At 42.7% G+C, this 15,000-nt stretch overlaps 2 protein-coding genes across 2 annotated transcripts in view; one reads left to right on the forward strand and one right to left on the reverse strand.

Moving 5' to 3' along the window:
* LOC138961286 (uncharacterized) overlaps nt 1-4,364 on the forward strand; it is a 14,844-nt gene extending 10,480 nt beyond the window's left edge. Inside the window, exons 10-13 of the mRNA XM_070332889.1 lie at nt 53-264; nt 1,751-1,951; nt 2,875-3,046; nt 3,805-4,364. Of these exons, the coding sequence (XP_070188990.1) occupies nt 53-264; nt 1,751-1,951; nt 2,875-3,046; nt 3,805-3,920 (701 nt within the window). The 3' untranslated portion in view covers nt 3,921-4,364. The remainder of the gene's footprint in view (nt 1-52; nt 265-1,750; nt 1,952-2,874; nt 3,047-3,804) is intronic.
* Nucleotides 4,365-5,873: 1,509 nt separating this feature from the next.
* LOC138962988 (uncharacterized) overlaps nt 5,874-15,000 on the reverse strand; it is a 12,896-nt gene continuing 3,769 nt past the window's right edge. Inside the window, exons 3-13 of the mRNA XM_070334961.1 lie at nt 14,769-14,928; nt 13,557-13,727; nt 13,170-13,261; nt 11,990-12,216; nt 11,279-11,529; nt 10,470-10,695; nt 9,592-9,681; nt 8,391-8,602; nt 7,826-8,026; nt 6,214-6,385; nt 5,874-6,026 (exon numbers count right to left, since the gene is read on the reverse strand). Coding sequence (XP_070191062.1) covers nt 5,911-6,026; nt 6,214-6,385; nt 7,826-8,026; nt 8,391-8,602; nt 9,592-9,681; nt 10,470-10,695; nt 11,279-11,529; nt 11,990-12,216; nt 13,170-13,261; nt 13,557-13,727; nt 14,769-14,928 — 1,918 coding nt within the window. The 3' untranslated portion in view covers nt 5,874-5,910. The remainder of the gene's footprint in view (nt 6,027-6,213; nt 6,386-7,825; nt 8,027-8,390; nt 8,603-9,591; nt 9,682-10,469; nt 10,696-11,278; nt 11,530-11,989; nt 12,217-13,169; nt 13,262-13,556; nt 13,728-14,768; nt 14,929-15,000) is intronic.

Below are 15,000 nucleotides of genomic sequence, written 5' to 3' on the forward strand. Positions count from 1 at the left end.
TCAATGTGGGTCTCTCTAAACGAAGTTATAACAACAACACATCTGTCTCCAGCAAAAACCACTCCCATTGTGCTGCTGCTGTTCAACGCTGGCCCTGTCAACATCACCTTTGCTGACCGAGACCCGCGGGTGGCAGCCATCTTGGAATTGTTCTACCCGGCGCAGGCTGCAGGAGACGCGCTACGTCACGTCCTGTTGAATGACGTCAAAGGCGCGGTGCCTGCTGGGAGACTGCCTTACACATGGCCTCTGTTGTTGTCACAGGTTTGGTCAATGTCTTGTTTTATGTTGTTCTGTAGTAGTCGTCGTTGCTGAATCAATATAAGCATATACGCTGCACATGCTGTCCCATTTATTTAAGGCAGTCCTTATTAGAGCCCGAAGTCGACTTCGCGAAAACTTTTTACCGAAAACTCAGGAGTGTAAGCTTCCTGTGGCTAGCCTCTAGACTATAATTCGCGCAGTTAACTTCGCCCAGTTAAAGACAGGCTTTAGACATAGACTTGCATCTTTGGTTTTATGAGTCTTAAGCAGTAGCAGTTGATTCCTCATAGACGCCAGCGCTAAATAACAGAAATGACAAAGGCACAGTCCTTGCAATGTAAACGTTTTAGCTCACAATCTCGTATCTGCAATGAAGAAGGAAATCCCGCCACTTGGAGAAATACCATCAATCAACGGCTTGGCGTGTTTGCGGGTGGAGAATTTGTGTGTGTGATGAATCCGTTTTTTAGATTGACACCAGTAACAGTTGCAGACTAATGTATCATAATACCATCATCCCGTGCAGACAGTAGCCATGCTGTTGATTCTTAGGGGCGGGGACGTAGCTCAGTTGATAGCGCGCTGGTTTTGTAGCCAGTTGGTCGCTATCAGCGTGGGTTCGATCCCCACGTTCGGCGAGAGATTTATTTCTCGGAGTCAACTTTGTGCAGACTCTCTTCGGTGTCCGAACACCCCCGTGTGCACACATGCGCACGAAAAAGATCCCACGTTCACAGCGAAAGTTTTCAGGGCTTGAAAAACACGAAGACACGCATGCATCATCTCTCGTCTCTGATTATCATGATCGTATTTCGATACTTTGACGAGACAAACCCAATGCTGGTGTGTCGAAGAAGACAGCCACAGCGGGCTTGTTCGAATCAAAGTATCACACCATAATAATGCCATATCTTCAGCGTATTACCAATACCTGTCCCAATATAGACCAGTTGGTCTAAGAGGACGTTAAACCCTAATAGTCAGTGTCCAGGTGGAGGTATATCTTCTATAGTCCCATCTACAAATCTCGCCAGATCTGAGAAAGTCAGTCGAATTGTCTACACGGGAAAATGTAAGGATAAGGATGAGATTTTATATAGTCATATGAGGTTATCCTCATGGAAATTCGTGTTGCTTTCCATCTCTGGGGAAAGCAAGCCGCCATACAGTCCGGCGCTACCTATTTTTCCCTGCTTGCGTGTATTCAGGTTTCCATGCCCAGAAACTTTCGCTTAGAACTTGGGTTCTTTGTTGTGTACATGCGTGCACACAGGATGGTGTTCGGACACCGAGGAGAGTCCGCACAAACTTGAATCTTGGAAATATATCAAACCCACGCCGATAGTGACAACTGGTTTTGAAGCAAGCGCCGCTACCGACTGAGCTATTTCAACGCCAAGACAGTAAATCCTAAATGTCTTTGTTTGAATTTTATTGCAAGGAAACATGGGTTTATTGGTTGCTGTCCTTTTCACTTGTTTTTCAGCTCCCACCCATGGTGAACTACTCGATGCAGGGCAGAACGTACCGCTACTTTGAGGGGGAGCCGCTCTACCCGTTTGGCTATGGGCTGTCCTACACCACGTTTGAGTATTCCGACCTTACTGCCCCAGTGCTCGTTAGTGCTGGTCAATCGCTGAAAGCGTCAATACAGCTGACGAACACCGGAACACTGGACGCAGAAGAGGTACGTATGTGTGTTTGGCCGCCAGGACATTTAGTGAGGAGTTGAAAAGAAAATTGGGAAATGTAAAAAGCGTTGTTCTTGTGATATATAAAGTGTGTGTAAATGTATATTTTGTCCAGTCAGACATTACTTCAAACACAGCGGCGTGTGCAAACTTGTGTCAGTTGTGTACGCTTTAGCCTCAGCATACTTTGCTTGCAGATATATCACGCCCAGCTCTTTTCACGTTAAATTAAATATTATGATTATATCGCACAGATAAAGAAAAGCATATACAACGAATGGAATAAAACAAAAAAACTATCGGCTATCTGCTAAATGTGGACAGCCATGTAATGACGGTTTTAAGGAAAAAGTTTAATCAGCAGTCAGATATAAAGAACACGCTTTATCGTCTCCATAAAAGAAAGGCTCTAGAAACTGCGACGTGTGTCTGACAGAAAGGACAACAACAACATTATAACATTGAATTAAAGATGGCCAGGAGTTGAATTGTGTTGTGTGTGTGTGTATGTGGGGGTCTGTCTCTGTACTTCTTTGTCTCACTGTCTGTCGGTCTGTCTCTGTTCCCACCTGGAGCCGGGGGCCCGGTAGCTCAGTTGGTAGAGCACTGGACTTGTGATCGAAAGGTCGCAGGTTCGAATTCGGGCCGGGACGGACACGGGTCAACTTTATGTGCAGACCCAGAGACGGAAGCCATGTCCCACCCCCGTGTCATCACAATGGCACGTAAAAGACCTTGGTCATTCTGCCATAAGTGCAGGTGGCTGAATACACCTAAACACGCAGACACCTGGGTAGCGCGACTCCGTTGCTGCTAGCTTTCCACTGGGAGGAAGCGACCCGAATTTCCCAGCGATGGGACAATAAAGTAATGAAAATGAAAATGAAAAATGAAATGGTTGTTTATATCCTGTTGTTAGGTTGTGCAAGTATACATCCGATGGAGAGACGCTACACTACCGGCCCCCAAACTGCAACTAGCCTGGTTTGACCGAGTCTGTGTGGCAGCGGGCCAGCGGCTGATAGTTTCCTTCAACATTGAACCAAGAATCATGGCGCTCTGGGTCAACAACGGATGGTTTGTTAAGCCAGGTTAGTTTTAAGAAGTGAGAAAAAAACATGGTTTGTGTGAGAACTTTAAACAAATGAGGCAGCGCGCTATTTAAAGATCTGATAAGCAAGTGGAAGTAAGCGCTCTACATTCATATGACGAGTGTAATGGAGAGAGTAAGCATTCATTCGGTCGGCTTCCTGGCGAGCGAGCGTAAATTCGATCAAGCTGAGTATTTTGTCACCAATTGTTTGTCGATATATTTGTGATTGTAACGTATTATTGTGGAAAGTTGGCAGTCTCTTTGTTTTTGGATAAGCACCCATGGTTTTTGTGTTAAATGCCTAAGAAAACCGGTTTGTCACTGCAGTACACGTGCACACGAGCGTTGTTTTCTGTGTGTATGTGTGTGACTACTCTCAGACTTCCAACATAAAAGATTCTACATAAGATCTCATATCCAAAGGTGCCAAGTGATTCAATTGTATGACCCGAATTAACCTGTGGTTTTGTTTTTTAATGTATTCAATTCAATTTAATTCAATTCAAAAGTTATTTTATTATCTAAATGTGTATTATACATACATTTTGCTAGTCAGGATGCTATCATTCCATCATATTCGTTGCATGTGCTATCTGTTATTCCGTTTTGACAAGACGTATCTTTCTAATGTAACAGTATATTTGTTTTATAATACATGAACAAGTCATGGAACGCAGTAGAATTGTGAGCCAGCGCCCTCTCAATATGAAGAACAGAACGAATATTGGAAAATGAGTCCTTTTGTCGTTTCTACAGGAATGATGGACCTCTTCTGTGGCGGACAGCAGCCCTTCCAGACTCGCAATGCATCCAGCAACGTCGTCTCTAGTTCCTTTAAAATTACCGGAACAAAGTATTTGGGGCGATATTAAAAACTATGGATATCATGCAGTGGGCACCAATGACTCCGTACTATATGTTTCAGGGCCAGTTTGTTAGGGGGGGGGGGGGCGCTCAGTAAAGGGAGCGAAGCGACCTAGACGAGTGAATGAAGCGAACTAGACGAGTGAGCGAAGCTACCGAGATTCCTAGGGGGTTCCGGGTCCAAAGAAGCCAAACGGGGCTATCTGAGCTTAGAAATTGCTCAATCTGTCTTTTTTTTCTCCCCTTTTTTGGGGGGTAGCAATTTTAACTTTTTTATTTTACTATTTTCTGGCATGAGAATAACATCGCAATTTGAAATTTCATCGTTTTAACTGCTTTGCAACCATATTAATTCAGACTTTATGCAAATTCCGGCATAATGTGAGCTTTTAATGATTGAACTATATATAATATGCTTTTAAAAAAACAAATCGGCGGATTAGGTGGGGGGGGGGAGGCCTAAAAGAAGAGAGTGGTGGCTGGATGTTGGGCGGAATTGATAACCGTGATGAATAAAGACTGAATTAAACTGCAAATGCGGTTTTCGTCTGAGAGTGTTTTATTTCTTCCATACAAACTGTATTCTTATGCTTTACCGTCTGTTTGTTTGCAATAAACATAGTGAAAATGTTGTACTATTCTGTTTTACTTCTTCTGTTGGTTTGAATAGTTGTTGTGTTGCTGCTGGCTGTGATGTTTGACTATTTCACGTTCATTGTCACTTCAAGCAATCCAACGTTTCGTGTGGGCAACTTCACATGACTCTAAATCCGGGGCGGGGATATAGCTCAGTTGGTAGCGCGCTGGATTTGTATTCAGTTGGCCGCTGTCAGCGTGAGTTCGATCCCAGGTTCGGCGGAAATTTATTTCACAGAGTCAACTTTGTGTGCAGACTCTTTTCGGTGTCCGAACCTCCCCCCGTGTACACTACATTGGGTGTGCACGTTAAAGATACCACGATTGACAAAAGGGTCTTTCCTGGCAAAATTGCTTAGGCACAGTTAATAATGGTCTACCTATACCCGTGTGACTTGGAATAATAGGCCGTGAAAGGTAAATATGTGCCGAAATGGCTGCAATCTACTGGCCGCATAAAATTTCATCTCACACGGCATCACTGCAGAGCGCCTAGAACTGTACCCACGGAATATGCGCGATATAAGACTCATTGATTGATTGATTGATAAATGCTGCTTTCATTATAAGCTGTGTTAATTCATCTTAACTCGGTAAATGTTGACAATGCGGAGAGACAATTATTTGTGTTAAACTCACACTGCATGCACTCACTTTTTTGTTTTGACGAACATAAATGGAGAGGTAATTTGTCCCACTGTGCGCTCTCTCTCTCTCTCTCTCTCTCTCTCTCTCTCTCTCTCTCTCTCTCTCTCTCTCTCTCTCTCTCTCTCTCTCTCTCTCTCTCTCTCTCTCTCTCTCTCTCTCTCACACATACACTCACTCACGCACACAACACAAACAGAAACGATTTCAGTAACATGCATATTGGTGTAGTTTCCATGGAAACAAGCTTGGTTTTTTTGTGAATGGCTGTTAGTCACAGTAATCGCGGTACATTTTCTGTAAATGCCAACTAGTTAAAGAGATCTTTGCAATTAAACACTCTTCTGGGTCCACACGGACCCACGACCACCGGCGAAGGTTAATCGCTTTTATGCTGCCGGCGCTACACTGCATTTCGCCCAATCCTTTGTCGGTGCACCCGTCTGTTTGGGACTGTTGGTTTGCATCAGTATCCTCAAGCCTTCAACCTTATTAGCTATTTGGGTCAGATTCAAATGTGTAACTTTTTCCGTTTGCATGTATGTATAAAAGGATCAAGAAACAAATCATACACGCCCACGCACACAAACTCACGCACGCACGTACACAAACAAACACACACACACACACACATTCACAGAAGTCATTTAGCCAGATTTTATTGGTTTAAAGCCAAACACACTTGACTTGTATTATGTCGACTGCCACTGTTTCCACTCAGTATTTTCCCAGAGACTTTGTCCCACTAATTGTGAACGAACTTGCAACAACATTGCTTGGCGCTTTACGTGTCTGGAACGGCTGCTGTCCTCCGCCAAAAATGTCCATCGCTCCTGAAAAAAAGAACAGAATGATCCGTCATGCTGCTATGTTTGTTTGGTCTACAGATCAGAGACAGAGAAAAGAGAGAGAGATAGATATTTCAAATTAGGCAAACAGGCAGACATATAAGCTACACAGACACGCCCAGTAAGGCAGTTTTATTTTATTTTATGATGACTTTATATTTAATTCACTCACCCGGTTTGACATACCACCCGTCGTTGATCCAGAGCGCCATGACCTTGGCATCAATTGTGAAGGACAGCTGTATTTCTTGACCCGCCGCCACTGTGACGCGATCGAACCAGGCCAGTTGCAGCTTGGGGGCCGGAAGAGACGCGTCTTTCCACCGGATGTAGATCTGCACCACCTGCCAGCATACAAATCAGTCAGTAACTGTAAACATGGAACAGTTCCATATATATATATATATATGTCATTGTTAAACGCGGGGTGTTCTTTTTTTCTATTTTTAATTCAACCTTCGGAAAGAATTTGTTCAGCGTAAATTAGCACAACATACATTCAGTAAATGCAAACAAATTGCTTGCTGATACGGATCTGCAAGATCTTTCGTAAAACACCTTAGCTGTTCATGATCTGTTATACTAATTTATAATTGTGTTTGTTCTGTCATCTGGATATAAGCACTGCTTGCTTCGACCTCAAGCTTCATACCTAATGCTTGTCATTTTAAAGTAAGGTTTTGAGGTTTATCCCCATTGTCCTTAGTTAGATTGTTGTTGAATTACAAAGTAATTTAATGGAAATGTAACCTGTAATGTAAAAGAAAACAAAATTAAAATTTCATTGAAAAAAAAAGAAGACCAATGAAGAAGGATATGCTAGGGCCTAAAAAAAAAAATAGGTGTGGTTACGGTAACCCGACCTACCCTATTTTTAGGGGCCGATCCTATAACTTTTTATTACATTTGTCACAAAAAAAACGAGTACAAAAAACGCAATGAAAGCGAAAGCGCCCGAGTCGCACACTTATTTCCCTGTCAAGTAGGTTTAATTTGTACACATTAGAAAAAAAAGTTTAAAAAAAAAAGTGATTGCCTACCTACCTACCCTATTTTTTTTGGCTATGTTACCGTAACCACACCTATTATTTTTTTTGGCCTAACAGTCCCCCCTCAAAAAAAAAAAATAAATAAAAAAAAAAGACAAAAGAGGCAACAAAAAAATGGGTTGAAGCAGCCTTGCATGCAACTGAGGTCGAAAAAAAAAGTAAGGTTTTGAGATACGCTCATTCCTGTGAAAACGGTAATTTAAAACACCACACATCTTTCCAGAGTTGTAGATCGGATAAGGGCATCCTTTACTTAAAAAGTACCCTCAAATAAGCAGCCTTCTTGCTTCTTCTAACTGAACGCTGAAGTATTTATATTGAACAACGCTCGGAAAGAAGTATACAAGTATTGGGAATAAAAGGAGGTGGTTATTTGAATCTTACCAATAAAAGGGTCACGATTTTCCTCATAATCCCAAAGGCAAAAATATGTGGGCATGAATATTGAATGAAGATATGCCATAGCACATAATGTGACCCTCCACCACGAAATGAGTCGCATGTCACCTCGCGCGGTTCTGCGCTAGGCTTAATATAAGTCCGGGGAGTGTCTTGTAACAGTGTGAGGGTCACCTTAGTCACAGGCTTATAACTCAAAGTTTTCGCTCTTTTCTAAAACGGTTTTCATCACTGGATAGAGCATAAAACACTCTTTAGGAAAATGTAAAAATATGAAAATCATGCAAATGTTACATGCGACTCATTTCGTGGTGGAGGGTCACATATAAGACTCACCTCATCAGCCTCCAGTTTGCCCTTGTTCCTCACAGTGATGGAACCGGTCATAGTCTGACCAGCGTGGATAGAAGTCAAGTGTATCAGGTAGTTGTACTCAAACGTGGTGTAGGACAGTCCGTACCCAAACGGGTAGAGCGGTTCTCCTTCAAAGTAGCGGTACGTTCTGCCCTGCATCGAGTAGTTAGTTATCGGCGGTAGCTGAAATTACACAAGAGATGAAATAAAGCTTCACGTTTTTCATTATTCGGGATTTTGATGTGGAATATCTATTGTTGAAAAAAAGAAACATATGGAGTTGTTGAAGTAAGAACATCAATTGCAAGTTCATACTTAGAGTTCAAAACGCATTCAAAATACGTTTTGAATACTGTATCAAACCGTTGCTTGTAGGCCTTAATACTATCATAATTACACTAATTAAAAGGATACAAGTGTGTTAAAGTTAGAATCAACTGGACGTGTTTTTCAACTTTTCTGGAAGTACTGGTACAAAAGCAATTTTTCCTCCAGATCAATAATATTCTTTAAAAACCATTGTCTCAACCTTAAAACAAATTCCCACCTGAGATGCCAACAAAGGCCACGTGTAGGGCAGTCTCCCAGCAGGCACCGCGCCTTTGACGTCGTTCAACAGGACGTGACGTATGGCATCTCCAGCAGCCTGGGCAGGATAGAAACATTCCAAGATGGCGGCCACACGTGAATCGTCGTGAGCAAAAGAGATGTTGACGGGATTTGCGTTGAACAGCAGCACAACAACGGGGGTATTGTGTGCTGAAAAAAAGAGCTCTCGCATCAGGCCTCGATAGTAATTTTTGATGAAGGCAACGTGTTTAATTGGAACGAGTATACCAAAAAAAAGTGTGTTTGGAGTCTGCGTACGAGGCTCTTTTTTTTCTCGTTTCTTTTGGCAGCGCTTATAACTAATTCGCTTTAGGTCTGGACAAATTGTTTAGAATAAAATATAAAAGTAGAAATAAAGAGAGGGCAATGACCCCACCATGAATATGAAGCGATGCAGCCAACCCAACACAATAATACACCATCACAACAATACGATCAAGCATGACGCAATACATCACACCGTCACAACAACACAACATATAAGGAAAGAGAACAGCTAGAAACACAGAAGAAAAACACTTTCAAACAAAGACACACATGTACAAACCAAGATAAAAAAAAAGGTGAAAGAAATTAAAGGTACTGAACTTGTCAAATCCAGGTGCACGGAGCCCCTGGAGCTTTTAGTCATACCTCAGGCAGCTATCCGTTAGAAGAACTACCAAGTTTCATTGACTTGCACCCAAAGAGTCAAGAACTGCGATTTATTTTACGAATTAATTTTGTACTGGGACCCGGCTGGTCTTGACCTATTTTTGGATCTAAATTTAGATCAGGTCACCACATCATGCAAAAAAAGAAACGTCACTAACGTATATCAGACATCATCATGAGTTTGTGTAAAACAAAATGGAGGCCGGAATCACTCAGTTGAATCGAACTCCGATCAAACACCACGTAATAACTAGGTTAATTTATGCACTCGCGTGAACAAGAAACTGTCGAGCTTCACAGATGTCGTCGTTGGGTAGTTTTGGTTTTTATATTTAGTCAAGTTTTGTTTTTTACTACCATAGGAGGAATTTTGAACTGTGAATGCACTCAGCTGCAACAAAAACGCAAAACGAAGGCTGTGAGCTGCACTGTGCCTTTAAACATTTCTGTAATACAAAATTCAATATGATGTTGAAATAACCTACTGTGCGTGAGCACATCTTGCAGTAGGTCTTTCTGGTGTCCCACGAGCTCTGAGTTGGGAATGTCACGACCTTCTGATTCCGCTTGCATGCCTGTGACACAAAACATAAAATTCCGGCCCTCTGAATTTGTTGCATACAGAGTACTACGCTAAATAACAGCTGTACATTTGACCACAGGAGCTTGTATTAAAGCTCTGGTCGATTGAAGTAACCTACTTCTTTATCATTCCTGTAGTAGAACTACTATTATTCAATACTGTTATTTGACTGGCGTTTTGATACAAGTTCCTGTGATTTGACCAACTTTGGTCAATTGTTTTCTTCTAACTCCGCTTTTAATCGCGTGATTCATGACACAAAAGAAAAGGAAACTTTGTTTTATGCAAAAAGCACGTTGCTAAGCAACTATTGTAAATGTCAACAAACAGATATTGTTCTTTTGTACAACTGGATGCATCATTTTGTTCAAGGTGTATCACTTTCAAAATGCAGGTATAATCGCAGCTTGAGGATAATTATGTGATACAAGTGTTTGCTGGTTTCTTTGCTTGCTTGCTTGCTGTATAATTTACACAGGGCCTACATTGGTAGCGTTTAACAAATATTTGAGAAAAAGGTATTTGGAATATTTAAGCAACATTAATTTTACATTTAATATATTTTCTCAGGAGAGGTATCCATTAAACCTCTGATATTGTCAATTGATTCATTTTGTTGTGTTTCTGGTCGAGTTTGTTCGGATGACGAATTTTGTGTTGATATTGAGTTTACAAGATTTTGATTTGGAGTTAACATGACAATATTGTTTTCTAGTTCGTATTTGGACATGTATATGTACGAAAAAGAAGTAAAAACATGTCAAAAGAAAAACAAATTACCCAGGCCTAAGAGGACAAAGTTGACGTCATTTCCTTTCACAGCCCTGATGACTAACTGGGAGTCGTAGTTACTGCACTTATGATTGACTGCGTCACAGCCCTCCGCGACCTTGACATTGTGTGCAAGCTTGGAAAGTCCTTGCAGGGCTGTTGTCTTGACACGCGACGGTGAATTGGGGGGATAGTCTCCAACAATCTCAGTCGTGTTGGCGAAGGGGCCGACAACCTAGTGATATGAAAACTTATGTAAAGGCCAAAACATTCAAAGATGCGGTGATGTATTTACACATCGAGCCTCTCTGATGAGCACGAAGAATGTGTCAACAATTGGTGGCGCCGTGTGTGTGTGTGTGTGTGTGTGTGTGTGTGTGTGTGTGTGTGTGTGTGTGCGCGCGTGTGTGTGTGTGTGTGTGTGTGTGTGTGTGTGTGTGTATGTGTGTGTGTGTGTGTGTGTGTGTGTGTGTGTGTGAGTGTAGGTGAGTGTGTGTCTATCTGTCTATGTCAGTATATACCGGAACCTTTGTGTGCCCAAGCTTGTCTGTGTAATTTGCTTTTTGAATGTTTCAGTTCTATATCAGAGACAACACCGAACGGAATATGTGCGCCAGCGCCTTTATGCTGCGCACTACTTTCGGTTGCATATGGCCAAGTCACAGCCTCGCATATTGATTTAACCGTGTGACCTAAGATGTTATGTGACAGTTTGACCAAAATGTGACATCTAAGAAAAATGACCGTCTCGATCTGTGGAGAATGTCATTTTTTTTATCAAGAATACATTTAACGTATAATGTCGAAGCCACACTTACACCGATGTTTCCAAACAACGTATGCTTAAGAGGAAGGATTCCGTTGTTCTTGAGCAGGACGAAGGTTTTCATGGCAGCTTCTAGGGTCAATGCCTTGTTCTCAGCGGTCAAAACGTCCGCGTTGCTCAATTTGCTGTAGGGGTCCATCTCTGGTGGGTCAAACTCGCCCAGCCTCATCCTGGTGTAGAACAGCGGCTTGACGCTTTCCCGTACTTTCTGCTCTGTCACCTTGCCTTGTTTCACTGCTTCCACTATTAAGTGTATGAAAAAATAGATAAACGAGTTGCTTACCTTGCTTTATTTTGAACTATGACGTATTGAGGCGTAACAGACGGAGTTAATTTTGTTGTTGTTTTTGTTTTTGTTGTTGTTGTTGTTGTTGTTGTTGTTGTTGTTGTTGTTGTTGTTTGTGCTGTACAAACAATACACACGTGGAGAGTGCCTTTCCTATGCGATTTACTTGCTTCAAAATATTCAGTTTCACGCCGCTCGATTCAAAGAACAGTTAAAACTGAATAGTAGACAACTTAACTTGATTTGTCCACACACAATGATACTGCGTCTGTTAAACAAAACACACACTCACACAAAAACAGATCTAGATAATTAAGGACCCTTTCAAGTAATTCGCAGAAACTGTTTGTTGAATGTAACTATTTTAACCATCGAATCGAACGAATGCAATGGCAACGAACACATTGCTCGGCTTACCCAAAGAAAAGTATACAGGGGTTGCCAAGTTACTTGACAGCTCCAGGTTACAGCCAGCATTGACGCAGGCAGCCACGGTGTCGACGCTGTTGTTGAGGTAGTGGTGCTGGTCTATGATGTGCTCGATGGCGCCTTGGTCGCTGATAACGTAACCCTTAAAGCCCCACTCTCCTCGTGCAACGTCCGTCAACAGTTTCTTGTTGGCACAGGCTGGTACGCCGTTGATTCTGTCAAAGAATGTACAGTTTGTCTTAACATTATTGAGAAGTTTGCCTCTTCAAATGGAGCAATTATAAAATAAAAGGTTACAATTATAGCCATCCGTCATACGTTTTGAACCGATTGTTTTTAAACATGCGCGCATGATACTTCTTCTTCTGCGTTCATGGGATGTAACTCCCACGTACCTTCGTGTCTTATGCATTAGTGGGGTTTTACACGTATGTCCGTTCTTATCCCGCCATTTAGGCAGCCATATGCCGCTTTCAGCGAAAGCATACTGGGTAATTCCGTGTTTCTATAACCCACCGAACTCTAACATGAATAACACGATCTTATCCGTGCGCATTTTGTCTTGTGAGTGCTATGAGCTAGGTAAAACATGGTTGACTGCTTTTTTTTATGTCAAAGGGATCACTTAAAACGCCAGCTTGTCAGAATAGATAAGAAGTAGAAACACGAGTGATAAATCAACAACGGGTAATTTCTACGCTAGTGTGCTGAGTGTTAAGGCCAAAAAAAGGTCTGTTTACGGTAACATAGGCCAAAAAAATAGGGTCGGCCCGCTATTGCGCGGGCCGAATCTTTAGGGTTAGGGTTAGGGTTAGGGTTAGATTCGCGCAATAGCGGCCCCGCGCAATAGCGGACCCGCGCAATAGCGGCCCATCCCCCAAAAAATAGGGTCGGTAGGTCGGGATTATTTATTTATTTATTTATTTCCAAAAAAACATATTTTTACGTTTTTTCCCCAAATGCCAAAAAAAAAGTCTAGGGTCGCGCGAAAAAAATAGGGTCGGTCAGGTTACCGTAAACAGACTATTTTTTGGGGGGGCCTAAAGGTAACCCGTACAGCACACTTGAAACTTCTGAATGTACCAAATTAATCCAGGGCAGGAAGGAACGGAAAACGTTTTAGCTACGTTACAGTATCTTGGCGGGTTACAATCCTATGCATTTATACCTGTTGTAGCTACACATGAGGTTGTAGGTTCCAGCTTCCACACAAGTTCTGAAGGCAGGCAGGAAGGTCATTCTCCAGTCCTCCTCTGATACCTGAAGAAGAGAACACATTTGAGTTCTAATGGACGAAATGACGCCTCGCACGCACCACGCACTCACGCACGCGCGCACGCACGCACACGCACAAGCACGCCCACGCACAAGCACACACACACACACACACACACACACACACATACCAGAAACTTTGACTGACAGCAGAATTGCAGTGGACTTATGTAGATCACTAATCTATTCAACAGTTCTGACGAAAAGCTGAAAGAGCTTTCGATTCTTAAACCTTCATTTCAACTTCTATATGACGAGGAAAACAACCCAACGAACTCACAATAGCGTTGAACCTTGTCCGATGCGCATCCAGGTTTTCAGGACCGCCGTGAACATCAAAGTGTTTACATCCACCGCTGGCACGGACGTAGCGAGGGTGGTTGCCTTGGAGACCTTGGATGAAAGCCGTAGCGTAGGATCCGGTCAGGAAAGGATCCTCACCATATGTTTCCTAAAAACCGTCCACCAGTGAACCGAAAACCGTTTATGAAGATATAGGTCGACATTGCGGACTGCTGCTTTCACATTATCATGATTCTAACTGTTGATGTTGAGGGGCAGTTGTGTGTCAATCAAATTATGTTATTGCTGGTCTTATCTGTGCTTGTTGACGACCACTCCCAAAAAGCATGCAGGTACGAATTTGATTCTGTGATGAAACAATGGTGCAAACCATGTCTTTCTTTATTTTGGTGTTTAACGTCCTTTTCAACCACGAAGGTCATATCGCGACGGGGAAAGGGGGGAGATGGGATAGAGCCACTTGTCAATTGTTTCTTGTTCACAAAAGCACTAATCAAAAATTTGCTCCAGGGGCTTGCAACGTAGTACAATGTACTACCTTACTGGGAGAATGCAAGTTTCCAGTACAAAGGACTTAACATTTCTTACATACTGCTTGACTAAAATCTTTACAAAAATTCACTATATTCTATACAAGAAACACTTAACAAGGGTAAAACGAGAAACAGAATCCGTTAGTCGCCTCTTACGACATGCTGGGGAGCATCGGGTAAATTCTTCCCCCTAACCCGCGGGGGGGCAAACCATGTCTAGAGTATATGAGAACGCGCTAGTCTAGTTGGAGAACGGGACTGTTATCGGTACAGGAGGGGTCAACTTATGTGCAGACCTGCTAGTACCGTATCCCCCTTCGTGTGTACACGCAAGCACAAGACCAAGTACGCACGGAAAAGATCCTGTAATCCATGTCAGAGTTCGGCGGGTTATAGAAACACGAAAATACCCAGCATGTTTCCTTCGAAAGCGGCGTATGGCTGCCTAAATGGCGGGGTAAAAACGGTCATACACGTAAAAATCCACTCGTGCAAAAAACACGAGTGTACGTGGGAGTTTCAGCCCACGAACGCAGAAGAAGAAGAAGAAGAAGGTACAGGAGGGAGACGGGGAGGGGGGAGGGGGGGGGGTAATCTCCAATCGCATTGACTTGCCATTGGCCTTAAAGGGACACTTTCAAGTACTTAACAATCACCTGGTTCCTGCCCCATCTGGAGTCCCTCATGATGTTGATGACGGGAGAGAAGCAGGAGGCCCCGGTGTGAAAACGGTAGTTGCCCTGTTTGACGAAGTCGTTGTGCTTCCCTCGGACTTCTTTTGCTGACGCTTCTGCCACCCGGAATATCAGGTCAGTGCTGAACAAAAAACATTTACTGATTAGATATGCGTAAAGGGCAAACATAGACTAAACACAACGACATGTGCGT

The sequence above is a fragment of the Littorina saxatilis genome, linkage group LG3 (assembly GCF_037325665.1).
Source record: "Littorina saxatilis isolate snail1 linkage group LG3, US_GU_Lsax_2.0, whole genome shotgun sequence".
NCBI lineage: Eukaryota > Metazoa > Mollusca > Gastropoda > Littorinimorpha > Littorinidae > Littorina > Littorina saxatilis.